Consider the following 27,826-nt stretch of genomic DNA (forward strand, 5'->3'; position numbering starts at 1 on the left):
TCATTGGCTCAGGTAAACACAGCTACTACTTGGGCTTTATTTACATCAAGGTAAAAGATCAAAAACTACCAAAACAGGGCTTCCCTGGTGGCGCAGTGGTTGAGAATCTGCCTGCCAATGCAGGGGACACGGGTTCAAGACCTGGTCTGGGAAGATCCCACATGCCATGGAGCAACTAAGCCCGTGAGTCACAACTACTGAGCCTGCGCGTCTGGAGCCTGTGCTCCACAACAAGAGAGGCCACGACAGTGAGAGGGCCGCACACCGTTATGAAGAGTGGCCCCCGCTTGCACAACTAAAGAAAGCCCTCGCACAGAAACGAAGACCCAACACAGCCAAAAATAAATAAATTTTTTAAGAAAAACTACCAAAACAGACCTCAACTTTCACAATTCTAGGTGCTATAATCAAGAGAGCTGATTCTTCAAATTTTGGCAATAACTTTAATTGAGCTTGACAAAGATTTACCAAACCCCAACTACATTCCAGGCACTGGGGATACAAAGATGATTAAAATTAACCTCCAAAATGGCAACTATGTAAGGGGTTTTCAGATTTGTTAATTAACTTGATTGTGGTAATTATTTCACAATGTGTACATATATCAAATCATCACATTATGTGTCTTAAACATAATACAATTTTGCCAATTATACCTCAGTAAAGCTGCAGGGAAAAAAAAAAACCTCCAATTAATTATTTATTAAAACATTAAAAAACTATAAAACAAAAACCCAACCAGTCAATTCTTGGAAATACCTACCAAGATTTTTGTTGCATGAATGTACATGCATTAAAACATTTTAAATGTAAAAAGTATTCTGAGTAGAGCAGAAAAAGAGGATGAAACACAGCTCATTTCTACAAATAATCTAACTTGGATCCTAAAAATATTCCTAGAAATTATTTCTCCCTCTGGCTGAGAATATCTGATCTTCAAGGAGGTCATAAAACCTGTGAATTTAGCTGTTGACAGAAAGACTATACTGTATACAATGTCTCAGCAGAATTTCATCAGATGTAGCTTAGTTTTACACATTTCAAAGCCATCTAGAGAGGAAGAAAGGTGAATATTACACTGAGTTTCAGAGCTAATACACTAGTACCATGGGAGCCTATAGTAAGTAAGTTTCTGTACTAAAGGCAAATTTCATTCCAATCATATAGGACTCATAGAGACATAACATAAAAAGATTTTTTCCAAAACAGTTTTTAACAGTGTAGTTAAACATTGCCACTGTAGGAAATATATACATATGTATAAAATAAGAGAATACATACTAACTCCTGTTTGAACATACACATTTATCTCCTTCTCCTTCACTTCTAAAACCCCACTAAAATGACAAAGTCAAGAATGAGAAAGAAGGTAACAACAAAACATTGGAGGCTGTATCGCAGGAGAATGGTAACCAAGAAAACCGAATCTTAAAAGCATTAGAAAGACAAAAGCAACAAAACTGACACTACAGAACTCCCAAAATGCTCAGAAACTGAGGGCACAAAGTACATCCAGAGGTGGGAATGAGGGTGGGGCTAAAAAAAGATGTATCAGGAGTTGTGGGAAGATGGCAGTGATGCAGGCATCTCCTTGAAGCCTCCATAAGAGTAGCAAAGCAACTAAAATAGCAAATCCAAAAATGCACAGACAATATCAACAAGACTAATATCAACAAGACTTAATATCAACATGTTAAGTGACACAGTATCCCCCAAAACCACAAGATACAAGTAAGTGGGGACAAACTGAGAGCTGCAAGACTTGCACAGTAACAGCATTTGTATGGGTAGAAGCAGAGGGAAGCATAATGAGTCTGACAAACCTAAAAACAGGAGAATCTCAAAAGAGCCAAGCACCATCCACTGAAAAGTGCAAAGGACCAACAGGGAACAGCAGCAGAAACTGAGTGCAAGACTGACTGTACTGTGTGGCACAGTCTGGAAGGGCTAAAGCAGTCTAGACCCTATGAACTCTCAAAAATAACCAGGACAATCCTACAATGAGGAGAAACTGTTGGGAATAGAATCTAAAGTAAGAAAAACAAGGATGATGGCAGCAAAGGAAAGGGAAGGTCTCCATAAAAATGAGGGAAGGGGATAGAACAAAGGGATCTCATCAGAACAATGCCATTATTTTTAACACTTCATGAAAACAACAGAACACGGAACTGCAGAGCTGTGAAGAAAGAAATGTTGTCCTTCCCAATCCCTTCAAAAAGTTCAGGAAAACTAATTTCCTGTAAAAAGAAAAGAATCACTATTGAATCCCAAACAATGTTATTATGAGAAAAAAAAAGAATAAAGTGCTGAATAATACTGCTAAAACAAACCAGAAAGAAGAATCTCTGGATTAAAGGACACCAGCACAACTGAGGGTAGGATAGCAATTTTGAGAACAGGGGGATCAGTGAAGGTTTACACACTAAACGCTGAGACATTATACGATCCACACCCCCCTTCCCGCTCTCTTCCCCCACTTAGCTCTAAGAACCTATCTCCCAGGTTTATAACCTCCAGGAGAAGACCAGAGATTCCTCTCTAGGAATCTGACAAGACCAAGACAAAGACCTAAAGACACTGACAACAGAGTTTCCCCATCCAGATCACCTTTCAGAGGAGGTCTCAGTCAATACACAGAGCTCCCAGTCAGCCTTTTAGTATCCATCTCTGGGTAATGAATGATCACCACACAGCTGAGGAAGGCCTTTAAAATAAGAGGCCAAAACATCCAAATAGAAAAAAATTGGAGGGAAGAGCAACTATGCAGGAAAATGAGATTTTGAGGGAAAAAATACATGTAATATATATGACAAAATTTATACATTATTTATATACCCATCTATCCTCAGAGAAGATATTTCATCTACAAAACAAGAACACATGCTCTACAGAAAAATTAAACAAACAATAGAAAGGACTCTCCAGCATTAAAAATATAATGGTAGAAACGAAAAACTCAATGAAAGGGTTGGAAGATAAAGCTGAGGAAAACTCCCAGAAAATAGAGTATGGTACAGAAAGATGAAACATAGAAAAAAAAAACTAGATGATCAGTCCAGGAGATCCAATATCTGAATAAGGGATGTTACCAGAAAAAGGAAGCATATGGGGAGTGTGGGGGGTGGGAGTGAATCAAAGAAATAATTCAAGTAAATTTCTATGAATTGAAAAACTTAAGTTTCCAAACTGAGAAGGGATAGTGCAAGTCAAAAACAATGGATGAAACAAACACACAAAGGCACATCATCATGAAATTTCAAAATTCTGGGGACAAAGAAAAGATCCTAAAATCTTCCAGAGAGAAAGATTAGGAATCAAAATGGCTTCAGACTTCTCAACATGAGCTTTGAAACTTGGAAAAAGAAAAAAACAATGTCTTCAAGGATTTAGGGTAAAATAATTTCCAACTATTACCAAAGGTAGACTTTTCCTAAATTGCACTAAGGCAGAAAAGGCATTCATAGTACACTTGGTCTACTTAGTCATAACAATGACACTAATGACCTAAACAAACTTTTGTTGTGATTGTGTTGGGATGACAGGGATCGACAAAAGGGTGTGTGTATATGTTGGAGGTAGGACAAGTGGGAGGAGAAAAAGCTAAATTTTCATCTTAATATAAGGAATTCAGTAGATAAACCCTCAAACCTAAAAAATCAAGAATTAGCACTACAAGCATGCAGTATAGGGTCATGAAGGTAAACAGCAAAAGAAACATCTAAAAGCTAAAAGTGGTGCTTTAAGAGAAAGAGAAATGGGGGAGTCTATTTTTTATAATGAGCCTTGTAATACTATGACTTTTAAAAGTATGTGCACTTTTAAAAGTATGTGCATACTTTTCAGTGGATGGTACTTGGCTCTTTTGGGATTCTCCTGTTTTTAGGTTTGTCAGACTCATTATGCTTCCCTCTGCTTCTACCCATACAGATGCTGTTACTGTGCAAGTCTTGCAGCTCTCAGTTTGTCCCCACTTACTTGTATCTTGTGGTTTTGGGGGATACTATGTCACTTAACATGTTGATATTAAATGTACATACACACAAGTGCTTCCTCACAGAGGGGTTGGAGCTGCGGCAGACGCAGCACTGGGCAGCCCCTTCTCTGCCACCTCCTTCTCTTCCTGAGGGCTCCCCACTCCTCTTGCCCTCCGACGCTACCCAGATAACACTGAAGAAAACCTCTGTGCATAAATATTTCTCCATACTTGATTATTTTCTTAAGACAGGAATAAAAATGTTCAGTCAAAAGCCACGTGGCTAACAGGGTCTTGGTGCTCCAGCCAGGTGTCAGGCCTGTGCCTCTGAGGTGGGAGAGCCGAGCTCAGGACATTGGTCCACCAGAGACCTCCCAGCTCCACGTAATATCAAACGGCAAAAGCTCTCCCAGAGATCTCCATCTCAATGCTAAGACCCAGATCCACTCAACGACCAGCAAGCTACAAAAAACTAGCAAGACAGGAACACAACCCCACCCATTAGCAGAGAGGCTGTCTAAAACCATAATAAGGTCACAGACACCCCAAAACACACCACTGGACGCGGTCCTGCCCACCAGAAAGACAAGATCCAGCCTCATCCACCAGAACACAGGCACCAGTCTCCTCCACCAGGAAGCCTACACAACCCAATGAACCAACCTTAGACACTGGGGACAGACACCAAAAACAACGAAAACTACGAACCTGCAGCCGGCAAAAAGGAGACCCCAAACACAGTAAGTTAAGCAAAATAAGAACACAGAGAAACACACAGCAGAAGAAGGAGCAAGGTAAAAACCCACCAGACCAAACAAATGTAGAGGAAATAGGCAGTCTACCTGAAAAAGAATTCAGAGTAATGATAGTAAAGGTGATCCAAAATCTTGGAAATGGAATGCAGAAAATACAAGAAATGTTTAACAAGGACATAGAAGAACAAAAGAGCAAACAAGCAATGATGAACAACACAGTAAATGAAATTAAAATTTCTCTAGAAGGAATCAATAGCAGAATAACTGAGGCAGAAGAACAGATAAGTGATCTGGAAGATAAAATAATGGAAATAACTACCACAGAGCAGAATAAAGAATGAAAAGAATTGAGGACAGTCTCAGAGACCTCTGGGAAAACATTAAATGCACCAATATTTGAATTACAGGGGACCCAGAAGAAGAAGAGAAAAAGAAAGGGACTGAGAAAATATTTGAAGAGATTATAGTTGAAAACTTCCCTAATATGGGAAAGGAAATACTCAATCAAGTCCAGGAAGCACAGACAGTCCCATACAGGATAAATCCAAGGAGAAACATGCCAAGACACATATTAATCAAACTATCAAAAATTAAATACAAAGAAAAAATATTAAAAACAGCAAGGGAAAAACAACAAATAACATACAAGGGAATCCCCATAAGGTTAACAGCTGATCTTTCAGCAGAAACTCTGCAAGCCAGAAGGGAGTGGCAGGACATATTTAAAGTGATGAAAGGGAAAAACCTACAACCAAGATTACTCTACCCAGGAAGGATCTCATTCAGATTCAACGGAGAAATTAAAACCTTTACAGACAAGCAAAAGCTAAGAGAATTCAGCACCACCAAACCAGCTTTACAACAAAAGCTAAAGGAACTTCTCTAGGCAGGAAACACAAGAGAAGGAAAAAACCTACAATAACAAACCCAAAACAATTAAGAAAATGGTAACAGGAACATACATATTGATAATTACCTTAAATATAAATGGATTAAATGCTCCAACCAAAAGACATAGACTGGCTGAATGGATACAAAAACAAGACCCGTATATATGCTGTCTACAAGAGACCCACTTCAGACCTAGGGACACATACAGACTAAAAGTGAGGGAAAAAGATATTCCATGCAAATGGAAATCAAAATAAAGCTGGAGTAGCAATTCTCATATTAGACAAAATAGACTTTAAAACAAAGACTATTAGAAGAGACAAAGAACGACACTACATAATGATCAAGGGATCAATCCAAGAAGAAGATATAACAATTGTAAATATTTATGCACCCAACATAGGAGCACCTCAGTACATAAGGCAGATACTAACAGTCATAAAAGGGGAAATCGACAGTAACACAGTCATAGTAGGGGACTTTAACACCCCAATTTCACCAATGGACAGCTCATTCAAAGTGAAAATAAATAAGGAAACACAAGCTTTAAATGATACAATAAACAAGATGGACTTAACTGCTATTTATAGGACATTCCATGCAAAAACAACAGAATACACTTTCTTCTCAAGTGCTCATGGAACATTCTCCGAGACAGATCATATCTTGGGTCACAAATCAAGCCTTGGTAAATTTAAGAAAATTGAAATTGTATCAATATCTTCTCCAACCACAACACTATGAGACTAGGTATCGATTACACGAAAAAATCTGTAAGAAATACAAACACATGGAGGCTAAACAATACACTACTTAATAATCAAGAGATCACTGAAGAACTCAAAGAGGAAATCAAAAAATACCTAGAAACAAATGACAAAGAAAACACGATGACCCAAAACCTATGGGATGCAGCAAAACCAGTTCTAAGAGGGAAGTTTATAGCAATACAATCCTACCTCAAGAAACAAGAAATATCTCAATTAAACAACCTAACCTTACACCTAAAGCAATTCGAGAAAGAAGAACCAAAAAACCCCAAAGTTAGCAGAAGAAAAGAAATCATAAAGATCAGATCAGAAATAAATGAAAAAGAAATGAAAGAAACAATAGCAAAGATCAATAAAACTCAAAGCTGGTTCTTTGAGAAGATACACAAAATTGATAAACCATTAGCCAGACTCATCAAGAAAAAAAGAGAGAAGACTCAAATCAACAGAATTAGAAATGAAAACGGAGAAGTAACAACGGACACTGTAGAAATACAAAGGATCATGAGAGATTACTACAAGGAACTATATGTCAATAGAATGGACAACCTGGAAGAAATGGACAAATTCTTAGAAAAGCACAACCTTCTGAGACTGAAACAGGAAGAAATAGGAAATATAATCAGACCAGTCACAAACACGGAAATTGAAACTGTGATTAAAAATCTTCCAACAAACAAAAGCCCAGCACCAGATGGCTTCACAGGCGAATTCTATCAAAAATTTACAGAAGAGCTAACACCTAACCTTCTCAAACTCCTCCAAAATATAGTAGAGGGAGAAACACTCCCAAACTCATTCTATGAGGCTACCATCACCCTGATACCAAACCCAGACAAAGATGTCATAAAAAAAGAAAACTACAGGCCAATGTCACTGATGAACACAGATGCAAAAATCCTCAACAAAATACTAGCACACAGAATCCAACAGCACATTAAAAGGATCATACACCATGCTCAAGTGGGGTTTATCCCAGGAATACAAGGATTCTTCAATATATGCATATGAATCAATGTGATATACCATATTAACAATTGAAGGAGAAAAACCATATGATCATCTCAATAGATGCAGAAAAAGCTTTTAACAAAATTCAACACCCATTTATGATAAAAACCCTCCAGAAAGTAGGCATAGAGGGAACCTATCTCAACATAATAAAGGCCATATATGTCAAACCCAACAGCCAACATTGTTCTCAATGGTGAAAAACTGAAACCATTTCCACTAAGATCAGGAACAAGACAAGGTTGTCCACTCTCACCAGTATTATTCAACATAGTTTTGGAAGTTTTAGCCACAGCAATCAGAGAAGAAAAATAAATAAAAGGAATCCAAATCAGAAAGAAGAAGTAAAGCCATCACTGTTTGCAGATGACATGATACTATACATAGAGAATCCTAAAGATGCTACCAGAAAACTACTAGAGCTAATCAATGAATTTGGTAAAGTAGCAGGATACAAAATTAATGCAGAGAAATCTCTGGCATTCCTATACACTAATGATGAAAAATCTGAAAGAGAAATTAAGGAAACACTCTCATTTACCACTGCAACAAAAAGAATAAAATACCTAGGAATAAACCTACCAAAGGAGACAAAAGACTTGTATGCAGAAAACTGTAAGACACTGATGAAAGAAATTAAAGATGATACAAACAGATGGAGATATATACCATGTTCCTGGACTGGAAGAATCAACATTGTGAAAATGACTATACTACCCAAAGCAATTTACAGATTCAGTGCTATCCCTCTCAAACTACCAATGGCATTTTTCACAGAACTAGAACAAAAAGTTTCACAATTTGTATGGAAACACAAAAGACCCCAAATAGCCAAAGCAATCTTGAGAAAGAAAAACGGAGCTGGAGGAATCAGGCTCCTGGACTTCAGACTACACTACAAAGCTACAGTAATCAAGACAGTATGGTACTGGCACAAAAACAGAAATATAGATCAACGGAACAGGATAGAAAGCCCAGAGATAAACCCACGCACATATGGTCACCTTATTTTTGATAAAGGAGGCAAGGATATACAATGGAGAAAAGATAGCCTCCTCAGTAAGTGGTGCTGGGAAAACTGGACAGATACATGTAAAAGAATGAAATTAGAACACTACCTAACACCATACACAAAAATAAACTCAAAATGTATTAAAGATCTCAATGTAAGGCCAGACACTATAAAACTCTTAGAGGAAAACATAGGCAGAACATTCTATGACATAAATCACAGCAAGATCCTTTCTGACCCACCTCCTAGAGAAAGGGAAATAAAAGCAAAAATAAACAAATGGGACCCAGTGAAACTTAAAAGCTTTTGCACAGCAAAGGAAACCATAAACAAGACGAAAAGACAACCCTCAGAATGGGAGAAAATATTTGCAAACAAAGCAAGTGACAAAGAATTAATCTCCAAAATTTACAAGTAGCTCATGCAGCTCAATATCAAAAGAACAAACACTCAATCCAAAAATGGGCAGAAGACCTAAATAGACATTTCTCCAAAGAAGATATACAGATTGCCAGCAAACACATGAAAGAATGCTCAACATCATTAATCATTAGAGAAATGCAAATCAAAACTACAATGAGGTATCACCTCACACTGCTCAGAATGGCCATCATCAAAAAATCTACAAATAATAAATGCTGGAGAGGGTGTGGAGAAAAGGGAACCCTCTTGCACTGTTGGTGGGAATGTAAACTGATACAGCCTCTATGGAAAACAGTATGGAGGTTCTTTAAAAAACTAAAAATAGAACTACCATACGACCCGGCAATCCCATTACTGGGCATATACCCTGAAAAAATCCGTAATTCAAAGAGTCATGTACCACAATGTTCATCGCAGCACTATTTACAATGGCCAGGACATGGAAGCAACCTAAGTGTCCATCAACAGATGAATGGATAAAGAAGATATGTCACATATATACAATGGAATATTACTCAGCCATAAAAAGAAACCAAATTGAGTTATTTGTAGTGACGTGGATGGACCTAGAGTCTGTCATACAGAGTGAAGTAAGTCAGAAAGAGAAAAACAAATACCATATACTAACACATACATATGGAATCTAAAAAAAAAATGGTTCTGAAGAACCTAGGGGCAGGACAAGAATAAAGACGCAGATGTAGAGGATGGACTTGAGGACACAGGGAGGGGGAAGGGTAAGCTGCAACAAAGTGAAAGAGTGGCATGGACTTATATATGCTACCAAATGTAAAATAGGTAGCTAGTGGGAAGCAGCCACATAGCACAGGGAGATCAGCTCGGTGCTTTGTGACCACCTAGAGGGCTGGGATAGAGAGAGTGGGAGGGAGACGCAAGACAGAGGAGATATGGGGATGTGTGTATATGTATAGCTGATTCATTTTGTTATAAAGCAGAAATTAACACACCACTATAAAAGAATTATACCTCAATAAAGATGTTAAAATATTAAAAAATAAAAGAACATACAGTAGGCTTAAGGCCTCTAGATCCATAATCCTTCGTTATGGTAAACTATTCTTTTTTCACAGGATTTTATCCCTGTAATAAATATCTTACTCTTAAAGAAAGAATGAAATTATTTCAATTAGATTTTGCTACTGTAAAGTAAAATAGAAATTACATAAATGTGGCAAAAAGTATATTTATTGATTCAAATACGAAGGCAGGTGGGAGAATTCAAATGAATGCTTCATTTTCAAAATAAAGAATCTCCCACTAGAGGGTTCTGAGTCAAACTGCCTGCCTCACTCACAGAAAAATATGGGTTTCATTTATGCCCATGTGCATAATCTAAAGGGAAGCCCAAAATAATGTGATCTGAAAGTTTAAAATACATATCAGATTTGAGGCATAATCAAAGTGTCCCTTCATTAGAGTCAGCATTATGTATGTCAGAAATTCAACCTCCCTCTCACCTGAATTGCAGAGTCATCAGAGCTTGAGATAAGAGTCTTTGCATCAGCTGTGAACTGGATGTGCCGTACAGTGTTCTTGTGCCCAATCCTGGATTGGAAGATTCTGTTGTTTAGGAGTTCTAAAATCTTCAAAGTAAAAAACCAGAGAAAATTAATACGAAGAAATTCAGCAACACCCAGGCATTACAACCCCAAAATATTAAATCGAAACTAGACTACAGAAGGGTATAGAATTTCCATCTCAGTGCTTTCAGTTTAACTAAAGATACACAAATGAACGGCACAAATACAGACATGCACATCTATGCACACACACACATGCACACCCATAAACACCCTAAAATAAAACATTCACTGGAATGACCAGATGGCAGTAGGAACCAGTGGTCCTTCTTGAGTATTCAACTACCCAATTCATCAAACAAGTAGCAGTCTGAGCTCAGCCTCCAAAAAGAAAATGACATTCAAGATGGATGAGAAGGAAGAAAGAAAAAAATCCTGGATGAGAGACAAAGCAAGCTCTTTATAAAACAACACAGAGACAATGCAAGATAAAGGATGATGAGGGAGACAGGTAAAGGAAAAGAGCATACACGAGCAGGCTGGGAGGCAGTACACTGAGGAGACTTGAAAGGGCTAAAGATTAATATGCCAAATACAGAGAATAAGAAAGTAGAAAAGAAGTCAAAAAATAACAACTATGTCAAAAAGGCTTTCAAATAAACTCACACCAAAAAAAGTAAATATGTACTAAGTAAGCACTAGGGATGTAATGTACAACACGATAAATATAATTAACACTGCTGTATACTCTACAAGAAAGTTACTAAGAGAGTAAATCCTAAGTGTTCTCATCAAAAGGAAAAATATTTTTCTGTTTCTTTGATTTTGTGTCTATGTGAGATGGTGGATGTTCACTAAACTTACTATAATAAACATTTTATGATGTAAGTCAAATAATTATGCTGTATACCTTAAACTTACACAGTGCTGTATGTCAATTATATCTCAATAAAGCTGAAAGGTAAAAAAAACTCCTCTTTGTAGGGCAATATGGACTGGAGAATATTTGTGTAATTCCTTACGACAATGAATCCAAAGTAAAATAAATGTGGCCAGTGGCATAATTAATAAATTAAGAAACAATTCCAAAAAGCTCAGGTGAGAAAAGGAGTCAATATTCTTTTAAAAACTATTATGTAGCTAGAGAAAACTTGCTTTTGTGATGAATTTCACTTGTGATGAAATCACTTTTTTCCAAAATGATTTTTATTATACTCTTTTTCTCCTTACAAGCTTTTATTTTTATTTATTTGATCTTATTTGATAAATTAAGGATTTCAGGTGGTAAACTGGTGTACTTCTAATACCAAAAGTAGAACAGCGAGGACTGGTGAAATAGGTAAACATAAGGCACCTGCACTGATATTCCCGATGAACCTGATCAGAACCAACATGGAAACAACTTACACCCCTAAACGGCCAAGTTTCTAAGAAGAGAAAAAATGCTCTTTGCATAGTTAGCTAAATCTCTGAGAGTGTTTGATATATTTGGAGAACAGCAAGACAACTGGGCAGAGAATAAGGAACACAAAAAGACAAAAAGTATGAGAAAGAATAGTAAAAGCAATATGAAAAATATACAACTAATAGGATTGTAAGATTATTTTTAATCTAACAGAGGAATGACTAATTATCATAGAAAGATTTATTTAGTATATAAGTCTACAATGCCAGGTTTATCATTAATTTTAAATAAAAACTATACTGCACAGAATGCCTCTGCAGAAAAGAACTGAATACCTGAATGGCTCCATCTTCGCCTCCAAATGCAAGGTACTGAAGCTGTGGACTTAAGCAACAGCAACTCACTTGAGCTTCAGTCAGATAATCAATCTGACCTGTGTTTCCATTAATGAGCTAATGAAAAATAAGTCACAATCAAGTATTAGACTGTAAGAGCAGTTTTTGTTCTTTAGAACAGAGACTTCAACTGAAAAAATTAAAATGAATATAACCAACGAGAGCTCCCAGGGGGAACAACAAAACCCTATTCTATTCTCAGCAGCTGCATTTAGCACTTCACACTTTCGTTTCATTTCACTTTTGTGGTTCATATACATTTTCGTAAAATAAAACAAGCTTTAAAAGGTTTAAAAAGCAGCTACTGTGCCCACCACCTGAGACACATCTGTCTGATTTGCAATCCCACAGCTCGCTCCACACTGTTTCCCATTTCTTCACAAAGCCCATTTTAATAGGGCTATCGTTTATTAAAATACACTTCCCTGATATTTTTCAAGGGGTTTGGTGAAACAGGACTGAGACAGACATTACATAAAAAGACAAATTAAAATTAAAATGGGTTTTATATCCTCCAAATTACTCACCAAACAGTATAAATTAAGATTTTTTTCCGCTTTTTCTTCTAGGAGGAGGAGGCGTTGGAGAACAACCCATTAGCACAATTTGGGTTGTAATGCATAGACTAAGAGTACCAAGTTTCATAACCTGTACCCAAACTAATGATTATTCTTTAAAATCCCACTAATAAAAATACCTTATCACTCAACTAAAACATGTGACCTGGGAAAATATTTCTCAATCTTAAATAAACTAACTGTCAGATCTATCCCTCTAATTACAATTACAACCTAAAAGTCTTGAATTATTTTTCAATACGAAATAAGCAGTCACCTTCATTTCAGGTACAAAGATTATAGGGTCAATCAATCAAGATAGCTTTTCCTTTACAATATTTTACCCGGCATGTTCTGATCTATTAGACATTCAAAATGAAGACTGAATTACTAAAAGGTGATTATCTTCTTTCCCTCAAAAATCAATTTCCATACTTTTTTAAGTAGTGACTAAAAAATGTATGTTCACTTAAATGGAACTATTACTTGTCAGTTTAATTGTCCTCTAAACTCTCCCACAATCAATGACATAGAATAAAATATTTTTATAGTCAGATGACTTCTTGAAGTCTCAGTTATGACAACTATTAAAGAAAGGTTGCACAAATTTAATAAAGGTAATATAAGCATTGAACTTGACAAGAAAACTGTAGTGGAAAAAACCCCAAGTGGAAGAATCAGTCTGCTAAAAATCAGTAATGAGGAAATCACATTCAATTCCACATCCCAATTCATCCCAGAAATACAGGGCATTAGGAGCTCCTCATCGACACATTCAGGACAATAGTAAAACTTGTAAAATACAAAACAAGCCATATTTAGAGGAGTCTCACAGCTTGACTCTGACCCACACAGCAGATGAGAAGAAATTACCACACGCCATAGACAATTTATTCCCAGATCTCTGCTTCCTGAGTTTGGATTCCACCTTGACACTATAAAGCAGCTTACAGATTTTTGAAAATGAAAAGGACCTTACAGGTGAAGAAAGTGAGGTTCAGAGAAGTGATGCTATTTACTCAACATCACAGAACTGGCTGACGATAAAGCTTGAACTTGTACCTTGGTCTCCTCAGTGAACAGTCACTATTCCCTCTACTACATCAAGTTGAGCTTTGCAGCTTTAGAACTTGTTAAACTCCATCCTACCCTGTCAGTCTGTCTCAAGCTCTTGCTACATTTCACACCTTTCATGTGCGTGCTCCCTCTATTTCCCTCTCCTCTTCTCTATTCCATTTCTCTCTTCACTCTAGTTCCATTCCATTATCTCATCTCATTCTCTCACATGTTCTTGCCCCCTGTCTTCCAGTTACTAACAGGAGAGGAATGAGGTAAAGCAAGGTATCACCTTGTTTAATTCTAAATACTAGCATATGTGAGCCTCAGCTCAAGACCCACATATCTATAAAACTGATACCTACTGATCATCTGTTATATACTATACAATTACGCATGATCAAGTCCAAAAACAAACAAGAAAAATTTTGAATTGAGAGTTCAATCAAAACACTTTTTCCAACTATTTTCTAAAAAATACTCACTTGCAGACGTTTTATGTCATCAACTGCAAGAACCATCACTTCATTTTCTTGAAACACAACATCTATTTCTTGCTTTAACGCTACAGCAGAGTTCTTACATACTTTCTTTGTCTCCCAGAGCTGATTAAGAAATTAAAATACTAAAGTAAGATAACTGCATTCTCTGAAATAATGCAAAGACAAGTCTTAGTCTTAAAAACAATATACAATCATACCTCACTCTCCAAATGCCTATAATGCTAGAAAATTTTCAATTAGATTATAATTCAACAATAAAAATTTATTAATTACATAGTATAGGAAGAAGCAGTTATTATTAAGAGTAATGAATGCTAGAATCAAAATACCTTAGTAGGAATTCTAGTTCTACTGAAAGTTGTGACTTTGGGCAGATTACTTAACCTGGTGCTGCTCAAAGATAAGGACCTCCTGCTGTTTCTCACTGCTTGATACCAAGATAAGGAGCAAATCAGCTATATCACTAAACACACTGTTAACAGTATGCTTATGATACAGTTGATTTTTTTAAACAAGACTTTCTTGATGAAGGAAGCAGTGCATTGATTTACATTCTGGCTCAACCTTATTGAGACTGGCACTTTAAACAGCACTGACTTAACCTTTCTGTGACTGTTTCCTCAGCTGCAAAAAAGGATTGCTATGAGAATTAGCAAATTAACACAGGCACAGTACTTTGCCCAATGTCTGGCATACAGTAAATACTAAACAAATTTTAGCTAAACACAAATTTGTACAAAACACTGTATTAGATGCTACAGGGACAAACCAGGGTCTCCGGCCTCAAAGAGCTTATAATTTAAGATGTGTGAACAAGTCTGAGGGGCAGTGAAGCATTAGTGGTAAAGAGTTTTAAAATAACTCTGTGCTGGGAGATCAGCTGGGTGCTTTGTGACCACCTAGAGGGGTGGGATAGGGAGGGTGGGAGAGAGACACAAGAGGGAGGGGATATGGGGATATAAGTATACATATAGCTGATTCACTTTGTTATACAGCAGAAACTAACACACCACTGTAAAGCAACTATACTCCAATAAAGATGTTAAAAAGAAAACTCTGTGCTTAAATTTAAGGCACAATTTGATAAGTACCATAAGAAAACGACACACAGTCACATAGCATTAAAGGAGAAAGACATTTCCCCAAATGGAATACTAGGAAAGGCTTCACTGAAAGCTTGAGGGGACTTGTAGGGCTGTTAGGTTTTCGACAAGGAAAGATACAGAGAAGTAGGTTATTCCAAATGTAAGAAAACACATAGGGCTCCCCTGGTGGCGCAGTGGTTGGGAATCCGCCTGCCAATGCAGGGGACATGGGTTCGAGCCCTGGTCCGGGAGGATCCCACATGCCGCGGAGCGCTGAGCCTGCGCTCTGGAGCCCGCAAGCCACAGCTCCTGAAGCCCGAGCACCTGGAGGCTGTGCTCTGCAAAAAAGAAGCCACCGCAATGAGAAGCCCGTGCACTGCAACGAAGAGCAGCCCCTTCTCACCACAACTAGAGAAAGCCCCTGCACAACAACAAAGACCCAACGCAGCCAAAAATAAATAAATAAAATATTTTTTAAATACCTTTAAAAAAATACATAAGCAAAAGTACAGAAGCAGGGAAGTACAGGGTGTTTGGGGAAATGTGAGCAATTCAGTGTAGGTTACTTGTAGGAATAAAACAGAAGACAGACTGGTAGAGAATAGGCTGTACTGTAGAGAAGTTTAATGGCAGACTTCGGAGTACGTATTTGTTGGGTTGGCCAAAAGGTTCAGTTTTTTCCGTAAGATGGCTCTAGTAGCACTTAGGTGTCTTTAACTTCATTCGAAACAATTTTATTAGACTATATGTGACAACTGCCATATCAGCATGCATTTAAAAAAAAAGACTTATCAAAATTGGTGAATTTTTGTGTAGCTATTTTAATATTGAAGATGGAAGAAAAAAGCAACATTTTGGGCATATTATGCTTTATCATTTCAAAAAAGGTAAAAACGCAACCAAGGGCTTCCCTGGTGGTGCAGTGGTTGAGAATCTACCTGCCAATGCAGGGGACACAGGTTCGAGCCCTTGTCCAGAAAGATCCCACATTCCGCGGAGCAACTAAGCCCATGCACCACAACTACTGAACCTGTGCTCTAGAGCCTGTGAGCCACAACTACTGAGCCCGTGTGCTGCAACTACTGAAGTCCATGTGCCTAGAGCCCACGCTCCGCAACAAGAGAAGCCACCACAATGAGAAGCCCATGCACCACAACGAAGAGTAGCTCCTGCTCACCGCAATTAGAGAAAGCCCGTGCACAGCAAGGAAGACCCAACACAGCCAAAAATAAATAAATTAAATTAATTTATTTTAAAAAAAAAGAACGCAACTGAAACACAAAAGAAAAGATTTGTGCAGTGTATGGAGGAGGTGCTGTGACAGACCAAACATGTCAAAAATGGTTTGCGAAGTTTCGTGTTGGAGATTTCTTGCTGCATGATGCTCCACAGTCAGGTACACCAGTTGAAGTTGATAACGATCAAATCGAGATATTAATTGACAACAACCAACGTTATACCATGCGGGAGATAGCCGACATACTCAAAATATCCAAATCAAGCGTTGAAAATCACCTGCACCAGCTTGAATATGTTCACTGCTTTAATGTTTGGGTTCCACATAAGTGAAAAAAACCTTCTTGATCATATTTCCACATGCAATTCTCTACTGAAACATTCCGTTTGGGACGAAGTGAGAGAGTAGCATTGACATATATACACTACCAAATGTAAAATAGATAGCTAGTGAGAAGCAGCTGCATTGCACAGGGAGATCAGCTCTGTGCTTTGTGACCACCTAGAGCGGTGGAATAGGGAGGGTGGGAGGGAGACGCAAGAGGGAGGGGATATGGGGATATATGTATACGTATAGCTGATTCACTTTGTTATACAGCAGAAACTAACACAACATTGTAAAGCAATTATACTCCAATAAAGATGTTAATTAATTAATTAATAAAGCAAATTGTGACAGGCAATGAAAAGTGGATACTGTACAATAACGTGAAACGGAAGAGATCGTGGGGCAAATGAAATGAACCGTCAACAACCACACCAAAGGCTGGTCTTCATCCAAAGAAGGTGATGTTGCATATATGGTGGGACTGGAAGGGAGTTCTCTATTATGAGCTCCTTCCGGAAAACCAAACGATTAATTCCAAGAATTACTGCTCCCAATTAGACCAAATCAAAGCAGCACTCAACGGAAAGCGTCCAGACTTAGTCAACAGAAAACACATAATCTTCCATCAGGATAATGCAAGACCACATGTTTCTTTGATGACCAGGCAAACACTGTTACAGCTTGGCTGGAAAGTTCTGATTCATCTGCGTATTCACCAGATGTTGCACCTTCGGATTTCCATTTACTTAGGTCTTTACAAAATTCTCTTAATGGAAAAAATTTCAATTCCCTGGAAGACTGTAAAAGGCACCTGGAACAGTTCTCTGCTCAAAAAGATAAAAAGTTTTGGGAAGATGCAATTATGAAGTTGCCTGGAAAAATGGCAGAAGGTAGTGGAACGAAAGGGTGAATAAGTTGTTCAACAAAGTTCTTGATGAAAATGAAAAATGTGTCTTATTTTTACTCAAAAACCAAAGGCACTTTTTGGCCAACCCAATACTTCGGTAGACAAGGGAGCTACTATCTGTTTTGAGCAAAAATGACATGACTGGGGGCTTCCCTGGCAGTCCAGGGGTTAAGACTCTATGCTTCCACTGCAGGGGGCACGGGTTCGATCCCTGGTTAGGGAACTAAGCTCCTGCAAGCCACTTGGCAAAAAAAAAAAAAAATTACATGACTGTATTGTACATGAGGAATATACCTTGCAAGCAGCATGTAAAAAACCAAGAAAGAAAAGACTTGTAGCAGAGGCTAATACAAGAAAGGCAACAGCTAATGAGCACCTAAACTTGAAGTGGAAAAGTAGAAAGAAATGATAGAAAATGGAAAGGTATCAATAGAATCCATTAGAATTGGCAAGTAATTGGATGTGGGAATTCACGGTAATGGAAAGAGTCAAAAGTTACTCTGAGGACTCAAATATAATGTATTTAAATTAACCAAAATACAGTTTAATCATTGGACTTCTCCAGCACCTGGACCATGGTAACACTCAATTAACATGTACTGAATGAATGAGACTGCTATAGTCCACATAATAGCTCTTTTCAAGGATAAATATGAAACCAGCAGTTTCCTGTTTTACTTCCCTCAATACTTCCCATCAATTTCTTAACTAGGAGATTTAGCTTACCATCATTAAATGTCTAAAATGAAAATCTCAATATATCTCACCCTGATTGTCTGGTCATCAGAAGACGTCAAAAATGATGATCCATCAGGAGAAAACATCACACAATGGACCCAACTTAAATGTCCTCTACAATCAGCTACTTTTAAACATGAGTCCATATTCCACAACTACAGAATAAACACAACAAATAGGAAATCACATTCATAAGCATTTTGAATATATCAAGAATATTAAAAATAGCAAGAATGATCCAGCAATTCCACTTCCATGAATATAGCCCAAAAATACACTAGCAAAAATACAAAATAACTTGTGTGGATTATTCACTGCATTGTTATTTTTAACAGCAAAAAACTGGAAACAACTCAAATGACCATCAACAGGGAACTAACTGAATAAACTGCATTAATCACAAAATGGGATAATATGCAATCTTAAGAAAGTAATGAGAAAAACACCCTGATAACGACTAGTCTCTGGGATATGTTGTTTACACCAAAAAAGCAAAGAATGGTATATACATTTCTGCAGAAGGGTATATATGTTTCTCTCTCTCTCTCTCTCTCTCTCTCTCGCGCGCTCTCTCTCTCTCTCTCTCTCTCTCTGTGTGTGTATATATATATATATATATGCAAGCTATACTAAATGAGATAAAAAATGTGACTCTAGAGATGTGATATATATATAGATGGATATATAAGGCTATATATTATACACATAGATATCTGTTTATACATGCAAAAAGAAACATTAGGATGTTAAGACAAAAACGGTTACCTTCAGAAGGTAGGGAGGGAGAGTGGCAGGGAAGGGATAGGGATGAAAGTCAGACTTCCCTGAATAAAATTTATTATAAAGCTTTGATTTGGAGTCATACAAACATTTTATCCATTTTTTAAAAATCAATCTAAAAAAATAATAGGATGAACATAAGTGGTTTCCATATTTTACTTTCCACTGTCATCTAATCCTCATTTCAAATGACTGCAAAACCCTAAAACAAATGAATGTGCTAATTGTACATCTATATACTTCTCCTGTTATTCATGCTTATTACAAATTGTCAATGTCTATCACTAGCCTGGCTGTATTTTGTCCTGAGTTCTGCTGCAAATTACTCAAATATATTCCAGTCTAATGAAGTACCATATGTGCCTGAGTTCCTCTCATTACATTCTGAATTACAGACCTACTTTATGATTTCAGAACTAGCATGGACAAAACAAGTACTTCATCACATGCCCAGTAGTTTTCTATCAGTGAGTTCTATGGTTACCAATTCGTTATGTGAAATTTTCTCTGCCTTATCTCTGGAGTCCAATCTGGGACATACAGAGCTAAAGGCCAGAAATGAAAGTGGTTCCACAACTGAAAATTCTCCCTTGAAAATCCTTCTTTCTCTTCCCTTCTTGCTCTCTCTCATTTCTTTGTCACTCACAGCCTCCAAAACTAAGTCCCTATATTTCAAGAAGAAAGACAATGTTTCCAGGAGATTTTTAAGAATAGCAAGGGGTAAGGATTTTAGAAGTGACAGGAAAGGCCACAAGAAGGGCTGCTCCTCCACTCCTCCTAAAATCCAGACAAAACCCAGGAAGGGGAAATTTCCAAGCATGCCTACCTTGAGGATCTACGGGTAAGGTGTGAGATCTCCTAGTAGCTCTGAATCTTTCGATTCAAGACCTCTGCTGAAGAGAACACTGCCCACAGCACCTACTCTCTCCCATTGCTGCAAACAGGACTGGAGCTCGTTCACACTCATTGCCTCTGCTTCCAATGGGAAGATTCTCACAGGGAAGTTATTCAGTGTTAGTTGCACTGCTGTACTCAGAATTAGGAGGAGCTTACAGAGCTTATCCACTCACTCTCATCTTGCTTGTATCTCCATGCTGAAGGGCTATATAGCTCAGCCACTCTCCAGCCATACCTTCATGTATAGGGCAAGGTTGGTGAACTCACTAAAAAATCACTGAAACAGGCTCAGAACACTGAAGAAGTGCTTGCCATTGTCAAGCTTCCTTTGAAGGTAGCCTGTGAACCAAATGAATTTCCCTATTTTCCAAATAAAGGCCCAAACCCATCTTCTTGGACTGTAATCACAAGGGGCTTCAAATTACTTGGTGGTAAGATAAACTCAAGGAATGAGCAGTAACAAAGCTTGGAAAAACTAATCCATCTATGGAGAAAAAATATCAGGGAATTCATTGCTTTTGAAAAAATTAATACAGCAACTCACTGGGTAGAATTCTTCTAGGTATAGACACTGAGTATAAAATCCATCAGGTTAAGGGCAAAATTATAAATATAAACAAGAAATCATTTTATTCATTAGTGCTTAGCAATGAAAATTCTAGGTTAACCAATTCTAATTTTAACTTCCATCTTACCTTTCTCAATGATCTAAGAAATGTGAACTGGACTCATTTCTCATCATTTCTTTTACAGAAGAGTCTGTACCCATATTTAAGAGATGCCATGTTTCTGCCTAGGAAACCAATGGTCATGCCATTGTTTCCCCAGACCTTGGCACATACTGACTGTTCGATAAATGCCTGGTGAATGATGCTGTCTGTCATTCTCTGTTTACTGTCAAACCAATTCTTCAATCACTGCTAAAGTATTAAAGCTGTTAATGCGGCTTAATATCCTAAAGCTAAAGGTCATTATGCTATGAAGAAAACACTCTATAATATCTCAAGCAAACATCCTCAGCAGTTAATGGTTTAAGCAACCCATTCTTTGTCATCCTTGTACCTCTGAAGACCCAGACTTCACAGAGTAAATTCAACTACTCACCTCCACGCAGTACTGGGGCAAAGCCACCACTGCCAGATGGTTATGGGGGGAGAAGTCACAGTACTGGACAGTGCTATGATGGCCTGTGTGGATTTCTGCCAACAGGCCACTAGTGTGAATGTCAAACAGCTGTCAACATAAAATAGAGAGATATCTATAAAAGTAAATATGTTAAAAGATAAGCTATACCCAAAGTGAATCTAAATTTATTTCTAAAAGAATACCCTCCCATTTCAAACATAGAGTATAAGTCCTAAAAAAAATACTACAATTACTGATAATTGGCAAAATTATTAACTCATTAAAAAGATATAAATTAATATACATATACTTTTTAAATACTGCTTATCCTGAAACATGTTTCCTATAAAGGAAAACTTATCACAGATGATCGTGCTAGCCTAGGGAGAAATAAAACCTTTGTGAATACATGAATGGACTAGCCAAATTAATATACAGAACAGTTCTCCCTAATGCTCATTTATTCAAAAGAGAAAATGCCTACTCATAAATGAAGATGATCAAAATAATATAGGGCAGAGGCTTACTAAAATGAAATTAGTTCAATCATTTCTATTTCTCTTCAGAGCCTAAATTACTCCATTATCAATCATTTTCCCATTTTTGAACCAAAAAAAGCTATTTTTGAGTAATTCATTTCAATTTTTGAAAGATGTTTACATGATGAATATACTCTTCCAAAGTTTTTGCCAAATGATAAAAACGTTTATACCAATATACAGTATAACGATTTAAGGCCAAGCCATAGTCTTCAGGAAGGAAAAAAAAAAGTTTCCAGTGGAAGCCATGAAAATGTTTTGTGAATGCATAGCCCTGTGAGCACACATAGACGGTAAGCAGCATGGCATCAGGGGCCAACAATAAATGAAAGGAAATCATACTTAAAATGCTTCCCAGGACAAGTTGTTCTTAAAAATTAGTGGCTGACAGTCATAGAGGAAACTTGGCAAGTACAGAATAGGCAGCTGTCCCAATTATTGGGTAGCAAAAAGACCTAATAATAGGAGTGGGCTAATAACACAAGAGAACTGGAAAGAAATAGAGGAAAAGAATAAAGAGACCAAAGAGTAAGAACTGGAATCTATATGTAGTTAAGGGTAATCTTAGGGTAGCTTTATTTTAGCATGGTAAAATAAAGAGTTGGCCTATAGATTTTTAAAACAGGAAAGCATTTCACACAATATAAAATTATTTTCCTCTCTCACTGGACAGATAATTTTAAACATTCAAATTTTGCTCAACACCATTAGTCATTAGGGGAATGCAAACCAAACCATAACTTTACACCTAATATGACAGTTATAATTTTTAATAATGAAAAAAAGCAAGTGTTGGCAGGATGTAAAGAAATTGGAATCCTTGTACACTACTAGTGGGAACAGAAAATGGTATAGCCACTATGGAAAGGTCTGGTGATTCCTCAAAAAGCCCAGTATAAAATTACCATACGACCCAGAAATTCTACTCCTAGGTATATACACAGAAGAACTGAAAGCAGGGACTCAAACAGATACTTGTACACTAGTTCTTGTGGCATTATTCACAACAGCCAAAAGGTGAAAACAACCCAACAACAGATGAGTGGATAAACAAAATACAGCATATCCATATAAGATTATTACTCAGCCATAAAAAGAAATGAAGTTCTAACACATGCTACAACATGAATGAACCTTGAAAATGTTATGCTAAATGAAATGAGCCATACCCAAAAGGATCAATATTGTACGACTCCACTTATATGAAATATCTAGAAAAGGCAAAGTCATAGTTTAGATTAGAGGTACCAGGGGCTGAAGAGAGAGAATAGGGAGTTACTGCTTATTGGTTACAGTGTTTCTGTTTGGGACAATGAAAAAATTTTGTAAAAGTAGTGATATCTGCACAAGACTGTGAATGTAATTAATGCCACTGAATTGTGTATTTTAAAATGGTTAAAATGGCAAATTTTACAAATCTTCACATCTTGTAAATGTAGTGGTTCCTTTCTGTTCTTACAGACTTTAACATACTTAAAGACAAAAGGAGATATTTTTCTTTGGTTTCCTGCTAAAGGGGTAAAAACCTATAAGCAACCAAGATCCAAGGGTCATAACTACTAGATCAATAATAATAATATAAATGGCCCCTCAGTTTTTATACAAGTATATATATATTTTTTTCGATTTATTTTATTAATTTATTTATTTTTGGCTGCACTGGGTCTTGGTTGCTGTGCGCAGGCTTTCTCTAGTTGCGGTGCGCAGGCTTCTCATTGTGATGGCTTCTCTTGTTACAGAGCATGGGCTCTAGGTGCGCAGGCTTCAGTAGTTGTGGCGCACAGGCTTCAGCAGTTGTGGATCACGGGCTCTAGAGTGCAGGCTCAGTCCGTGTGGCGCACGGGCTTAGTTGCTCCGCAGCATGTGGGATCTTCCTGGAGCAGGGCTCAAACCCGTGTACCCTGCATTGGCGGGTGGATTCTTAACCACTGTGCCACCAGGGAAGGCCCCAACTATATGTATATTTCAACTGTGTTCTTTAAAACTGTAATCTCTTGGGTGGGGGAAATAGGGAGAGGTTGATAAAAGGATACAAACTTTTAGTTATAAGATAAATAAGGTCTGAGGATCTAATGTATAAAATGGTGACTATAGTTGATAACATTGCATAGTATAAGAGAGTAGAACTTAAATGTTTTCAACAAAAAAAAAGAAAGAAAAAGAAAAAAGGCAAATACATGAGCTGACACGTGTTAATTGGTTTGATGGGAGGAATCTCTTCACAGTATACGTTTATCAAATCATCACGTTATACACTTTAAATATTTTATAATATGTCGATTATACCACAATAAAGCTTAAAATAAAACAGAATAAACTTGTAATATCTCTTATTTAAGTCTTTAAAATTACCATCAGAATGGAATGGCACTGTGCCCTAAATTAGAATACCCAGCTCTCCTAATCACTGTGTAACTTTGGATACATTATTTGGCTTCTCTGAACCTCAGCTGCCTCATTATTATCATAGGGCTATTGCAATCTGCTGTGCCCTTTGTATATTTATATCAAAAGAAATTACACGTAAGAGCACTCTGAATACTACAAATGTAAACTATCACTTGAATTGAATAAAGAAGAAACATTTCTTTGCCATTTACCTTTCTTTGCATATCTTCCTCATTTACTTCATAGAAATTTCACAAACTTCTTCAGTTGTTGATAAGTATTTCTCTCAGTCACCAAATCATAAAATTTTACAGCTAAGAAATAACTTCGAAAATCACCTAAACCAATGTATTTCAAATGGGGGAAAGGGGGGAGAGTAATGCAGAAAGCATTCCATCCATATTTTAGATAAATTTGAGAAACACTGGTTAAACAACATAAATTGTTTCTTTATTGTAGGACTCCGGAGTCCTTAAATATGTTTGTACACACTGAAGTACCTCTAATAGCGGAAAGTAATACATAACATTTCCCAAACCCGTGACCATGGAGACCCTTCCTCACAAGGCCTATGGACATTCCCTGAAGCATAGTTCTGAGAACTATGGGAGGTTAGAGCATCTGCCCAAACTCGTTCAGCTATACTTTATATCAATAAACAGTATAAAATGCAAAAATCAATTAGATGTTTCAATTTTCTTTAAATTAGACTAAATTTGGCTTTTTAATTTTGGCTTTTTAAAATACTGGTACTTACAAAGACTTTATTTTTTGCTGCCACCATTATCCTAGCACCATCAGCAGACCATGAACAGCATTTCACTATCACTTCCATATCCTCATGAGGCTCCTCTGAATTTAGGAAGAACTGCTTCACATTAATGCTCTTCCTCTCGTTTGCTGATTTCACATCCCAAAGCTTCAATTTACAAAAATAAAAAAAGTTTAAGTTTGTTTTGATCTCAAATCACACCTCTAGAATTCCACCTGGCCTAAATGTCACACAAATTATTCAGTTCATCTAATGACTTATTTTTAATTATGCATAACTTTTCATAAGGCTTTTAAATTAAGTATTCCAGTTTCATTCAGCACCTTCCTAAAAAGAAAAAACTTAAGAGCACTGCCCAAAATGCAGAATGTATAACTACACAAAATGTTAAAAGAGCCTTGCACGGTGTGGAGGAGGCTAAAGATCAGGTGTTGACAGCAAGAATGAGCGTGGAAGAAAGAAGAGACTCACGACTTGCCACGGCTGCCCTCTGCTGGGCCAGGCATGAGGTTTGCTTCACATGCACAGCACAGACACTACACACAGGCACCCCCCCCCCAAGCTGAGTTATAACCTAGCAGAGCATCAGAGACATAAGGAAGTCCCTGAAAATAGAAAACAAAAATATGCCGAAAGGAAGCAAGCCACCTTGTGTGCTTGGTGGGGTCAGACAGGGCTCTAAAACAACTGGATCCTGAGGAATGGGATACGAAAGACTAAACCTCACTCGCTAACAGAGCCACCTGAGCAGCCCAAATGACAAAGGTCTTCAAGAAGATCCATCTTCACTCCCCTGGGCCTTGAGCAGTGTCCCAGTTCCACAGAATGATAATGGCTGCCATACACAGACCAAGGGTTGGCCAAGGAAAAGGATTTAAAAACAAAAAAAGCTGCTTCTCAGGCTTTAACTCAGCTTCCAAAGCACAGCTCCCAGGGTAAAACCCGATTTGACTGGCCAGGCACACGTTTACATCTCTCTTGAGTTTAAAGATTATGTACACTAGAAATACAGCCAAAACCAAAACCCTTCCCCTTGCAATAACTATAGGTAAACTGGATGAACCAAAAGAGACATCTAAAGTAGTTAGCCCTCCTTGACACTGAAGAGAGAAAATCTGAACATCAGTGCCAGAAGCTTCAGTCACATCAGTCAGATTATATGAGAAATCACACTCTGTTTCCCTCTTAATACGAAAAACAAAGCAATCATTGCCTGGATTTAAGAAAGAAAAAGAAAACTAACACAACCCAATTTCACTACATCTATCTAAACTACATCTTCTGCATGTGGACCTGACCTTAGCCACTATCCAAGGAGTGATGAAATTCCACATACTGAGGGACCAAGTACATACCAGCATTTCATTTTGAGCAAGTCACTGCACTGTATCCGAGGCCCATGTGAACCCTGGTCCTTGTGTGGTTCAAATGGCAATTTTTAAATAAAACTCACATTTTGAAACAGTTTATCATCAAGGCCTGAAAAACACATGCTTACCAACATGATATGCTATAAAACACTCAGAAGATTACAGAGCCATTTGGGACAGGAAATAATTTTATGGTTCTTCATCCTCTCGGAAAATAAAAGCTTTACAAGACTTTGACCTTGAAATGCTCTTATCCAGAATCATTTTGCAAGACCTCTGCTTAGTAAACGTCACTGTATCAGTGTGAACCAGCCAACGATACTGGCTTAACAGTAAAAGCTGCCACAAACACGGCAGTTCTTACCAAGAGTGCAGCAATGTCTGTCCCCTGCTGTTAGTGCTCTACAGTCACATTCTGATACCCATACCTGAAATCAAAATCCTGTCCCTGAAGACTTTTAACTTGTTTTTCTTTTGAGTTTTGAGAAGTCTTAATTCAATTTGAAGGGACACAGCAAAGGTTTATCATCTTGAACACATTTATTAACCACGATGCTAGTCACTTCGAGATTATATAAGTGAATCAGATATAGACACTACTCTCAAGGAGTTTATAGGCCAGTAAAGGAGGTAAGACAAACATATAAATGACTCTAACACAAGATATGCCAGATGTGTCATTTGAGAGGAAAAGATACAGCACAGTGGGAATGCTTTACCAGAGCCATGGGCTTGAGGAAACACTTTTTGCAGAGGGGGCCACCTCACTCTCCTCCCAGAAGATCAGCCTACTTTATACCAACTTAAGATGGACTTAAGATGGATTTCAATACCAAAAAATACCAGAGAGTCTAGGCTAAGGGGTCACCATAAGCTAAAGAACAAAATGGAAAAGCACAGACAATGAAAAGCGAGAACAAGTGCAGTCTGGGTGCAGCAGCAGGAGCCTGCACACTCCCCCACAGAGCCACTGCCTGCTCTGAGCCCCCTCCACATACTTTTACCATTTTCATGGTTTGCCTATTCACTTGCCTTTCTCCCCAGCTAGACCCTGAACAACTTCAAGCCAGGAACTATACTTTTTTTTTTTTTAAGTATTTAAAAACCAAATGCCTAGGGCTTCCCTGGTGGCACAGTGTTTGAGAGTCCGCCTGCCGATGCAGGGGACACGGGTTCGTGCCCCAGTCTGGGAAGATCCCACATGCCACGGAGCGGCTGGGCCCGTGAGCAACGGCCGCTGGGCCTGCGCGTCCGGAGTCTGTGCTCCGCAACGGGAGAGGCCACAACAGTGAGAGGTCCGCGTACCGCAAAAAAAAAAAAAAAAAAAACCAGATGCCTAGTACAGAATCTGGCACATAGTAAGTACTCA

The 27,826-nt window shown here is 37.7% G+C and overlaps 1 protein-coding gene across 8 annotated transcripts in view; it reads right to left on the bottom strand.

Annotated features, from left to right (window-relative positions):
• The window catches only part of APAF1 (apoptotic peptidase activating factor 1), a 106,229-nt gene that overhangs the window by 28,356 nt on the left and 50,047 nt on the right, over window positions 1-27,826 (bottom strand). For all 8 annotated transcript variants that reach the window (XR_012324237.1, XR_012324238.1, XR_012324239.1 and 5 more), the window contains 6 exons: window positions 25,073-25,234; window positions 21,368-21,496; window positions 18,616-18,741; window positions 14,275-14,394; window positions 12,117-12,233; window positions 10,314-10,439 (listed from right to left, as the gene is read on the bottom strand). Coding sequence is in view for 3 of the 8 variants with exons in the window: in XM_073788313.1 (XP_073644414.1) it covers window positions 10,314-10,439; window positions 12,117-12,233; window positions 14,275-14,394; window positions 18,616-18,741; window positions 21,368-21,496; window positions 25,073-25,234 (780 nt within the window). In the remaining 5 variants the exon portion in view is untranslated. The remainder of the gene's footprint in view (window positions 1-10,313; window positions 10,440-12,116; window positions 12,234-14,274; window positions 14,395-18,615; window positions 18,742-21,367; window positions 21,497-25,072; window positions 25,235-27,826) is intronic.

The sequence above is a fragment of the Tursiops truncatus genome, chromosome 11 (assembly GCF_011762595.2).
Source record: "Tursiops truncatus isolate mTurTru1 chromosome 11, mTurTru1.mat.Y, whole genome shotgun sequence".
Lineage (NCBI taxonomy): Eukaryota > Metazoa > Chordata > Mammalia > Artiodactyla > Delphinidae > Tursiops > Tursiops truncatus.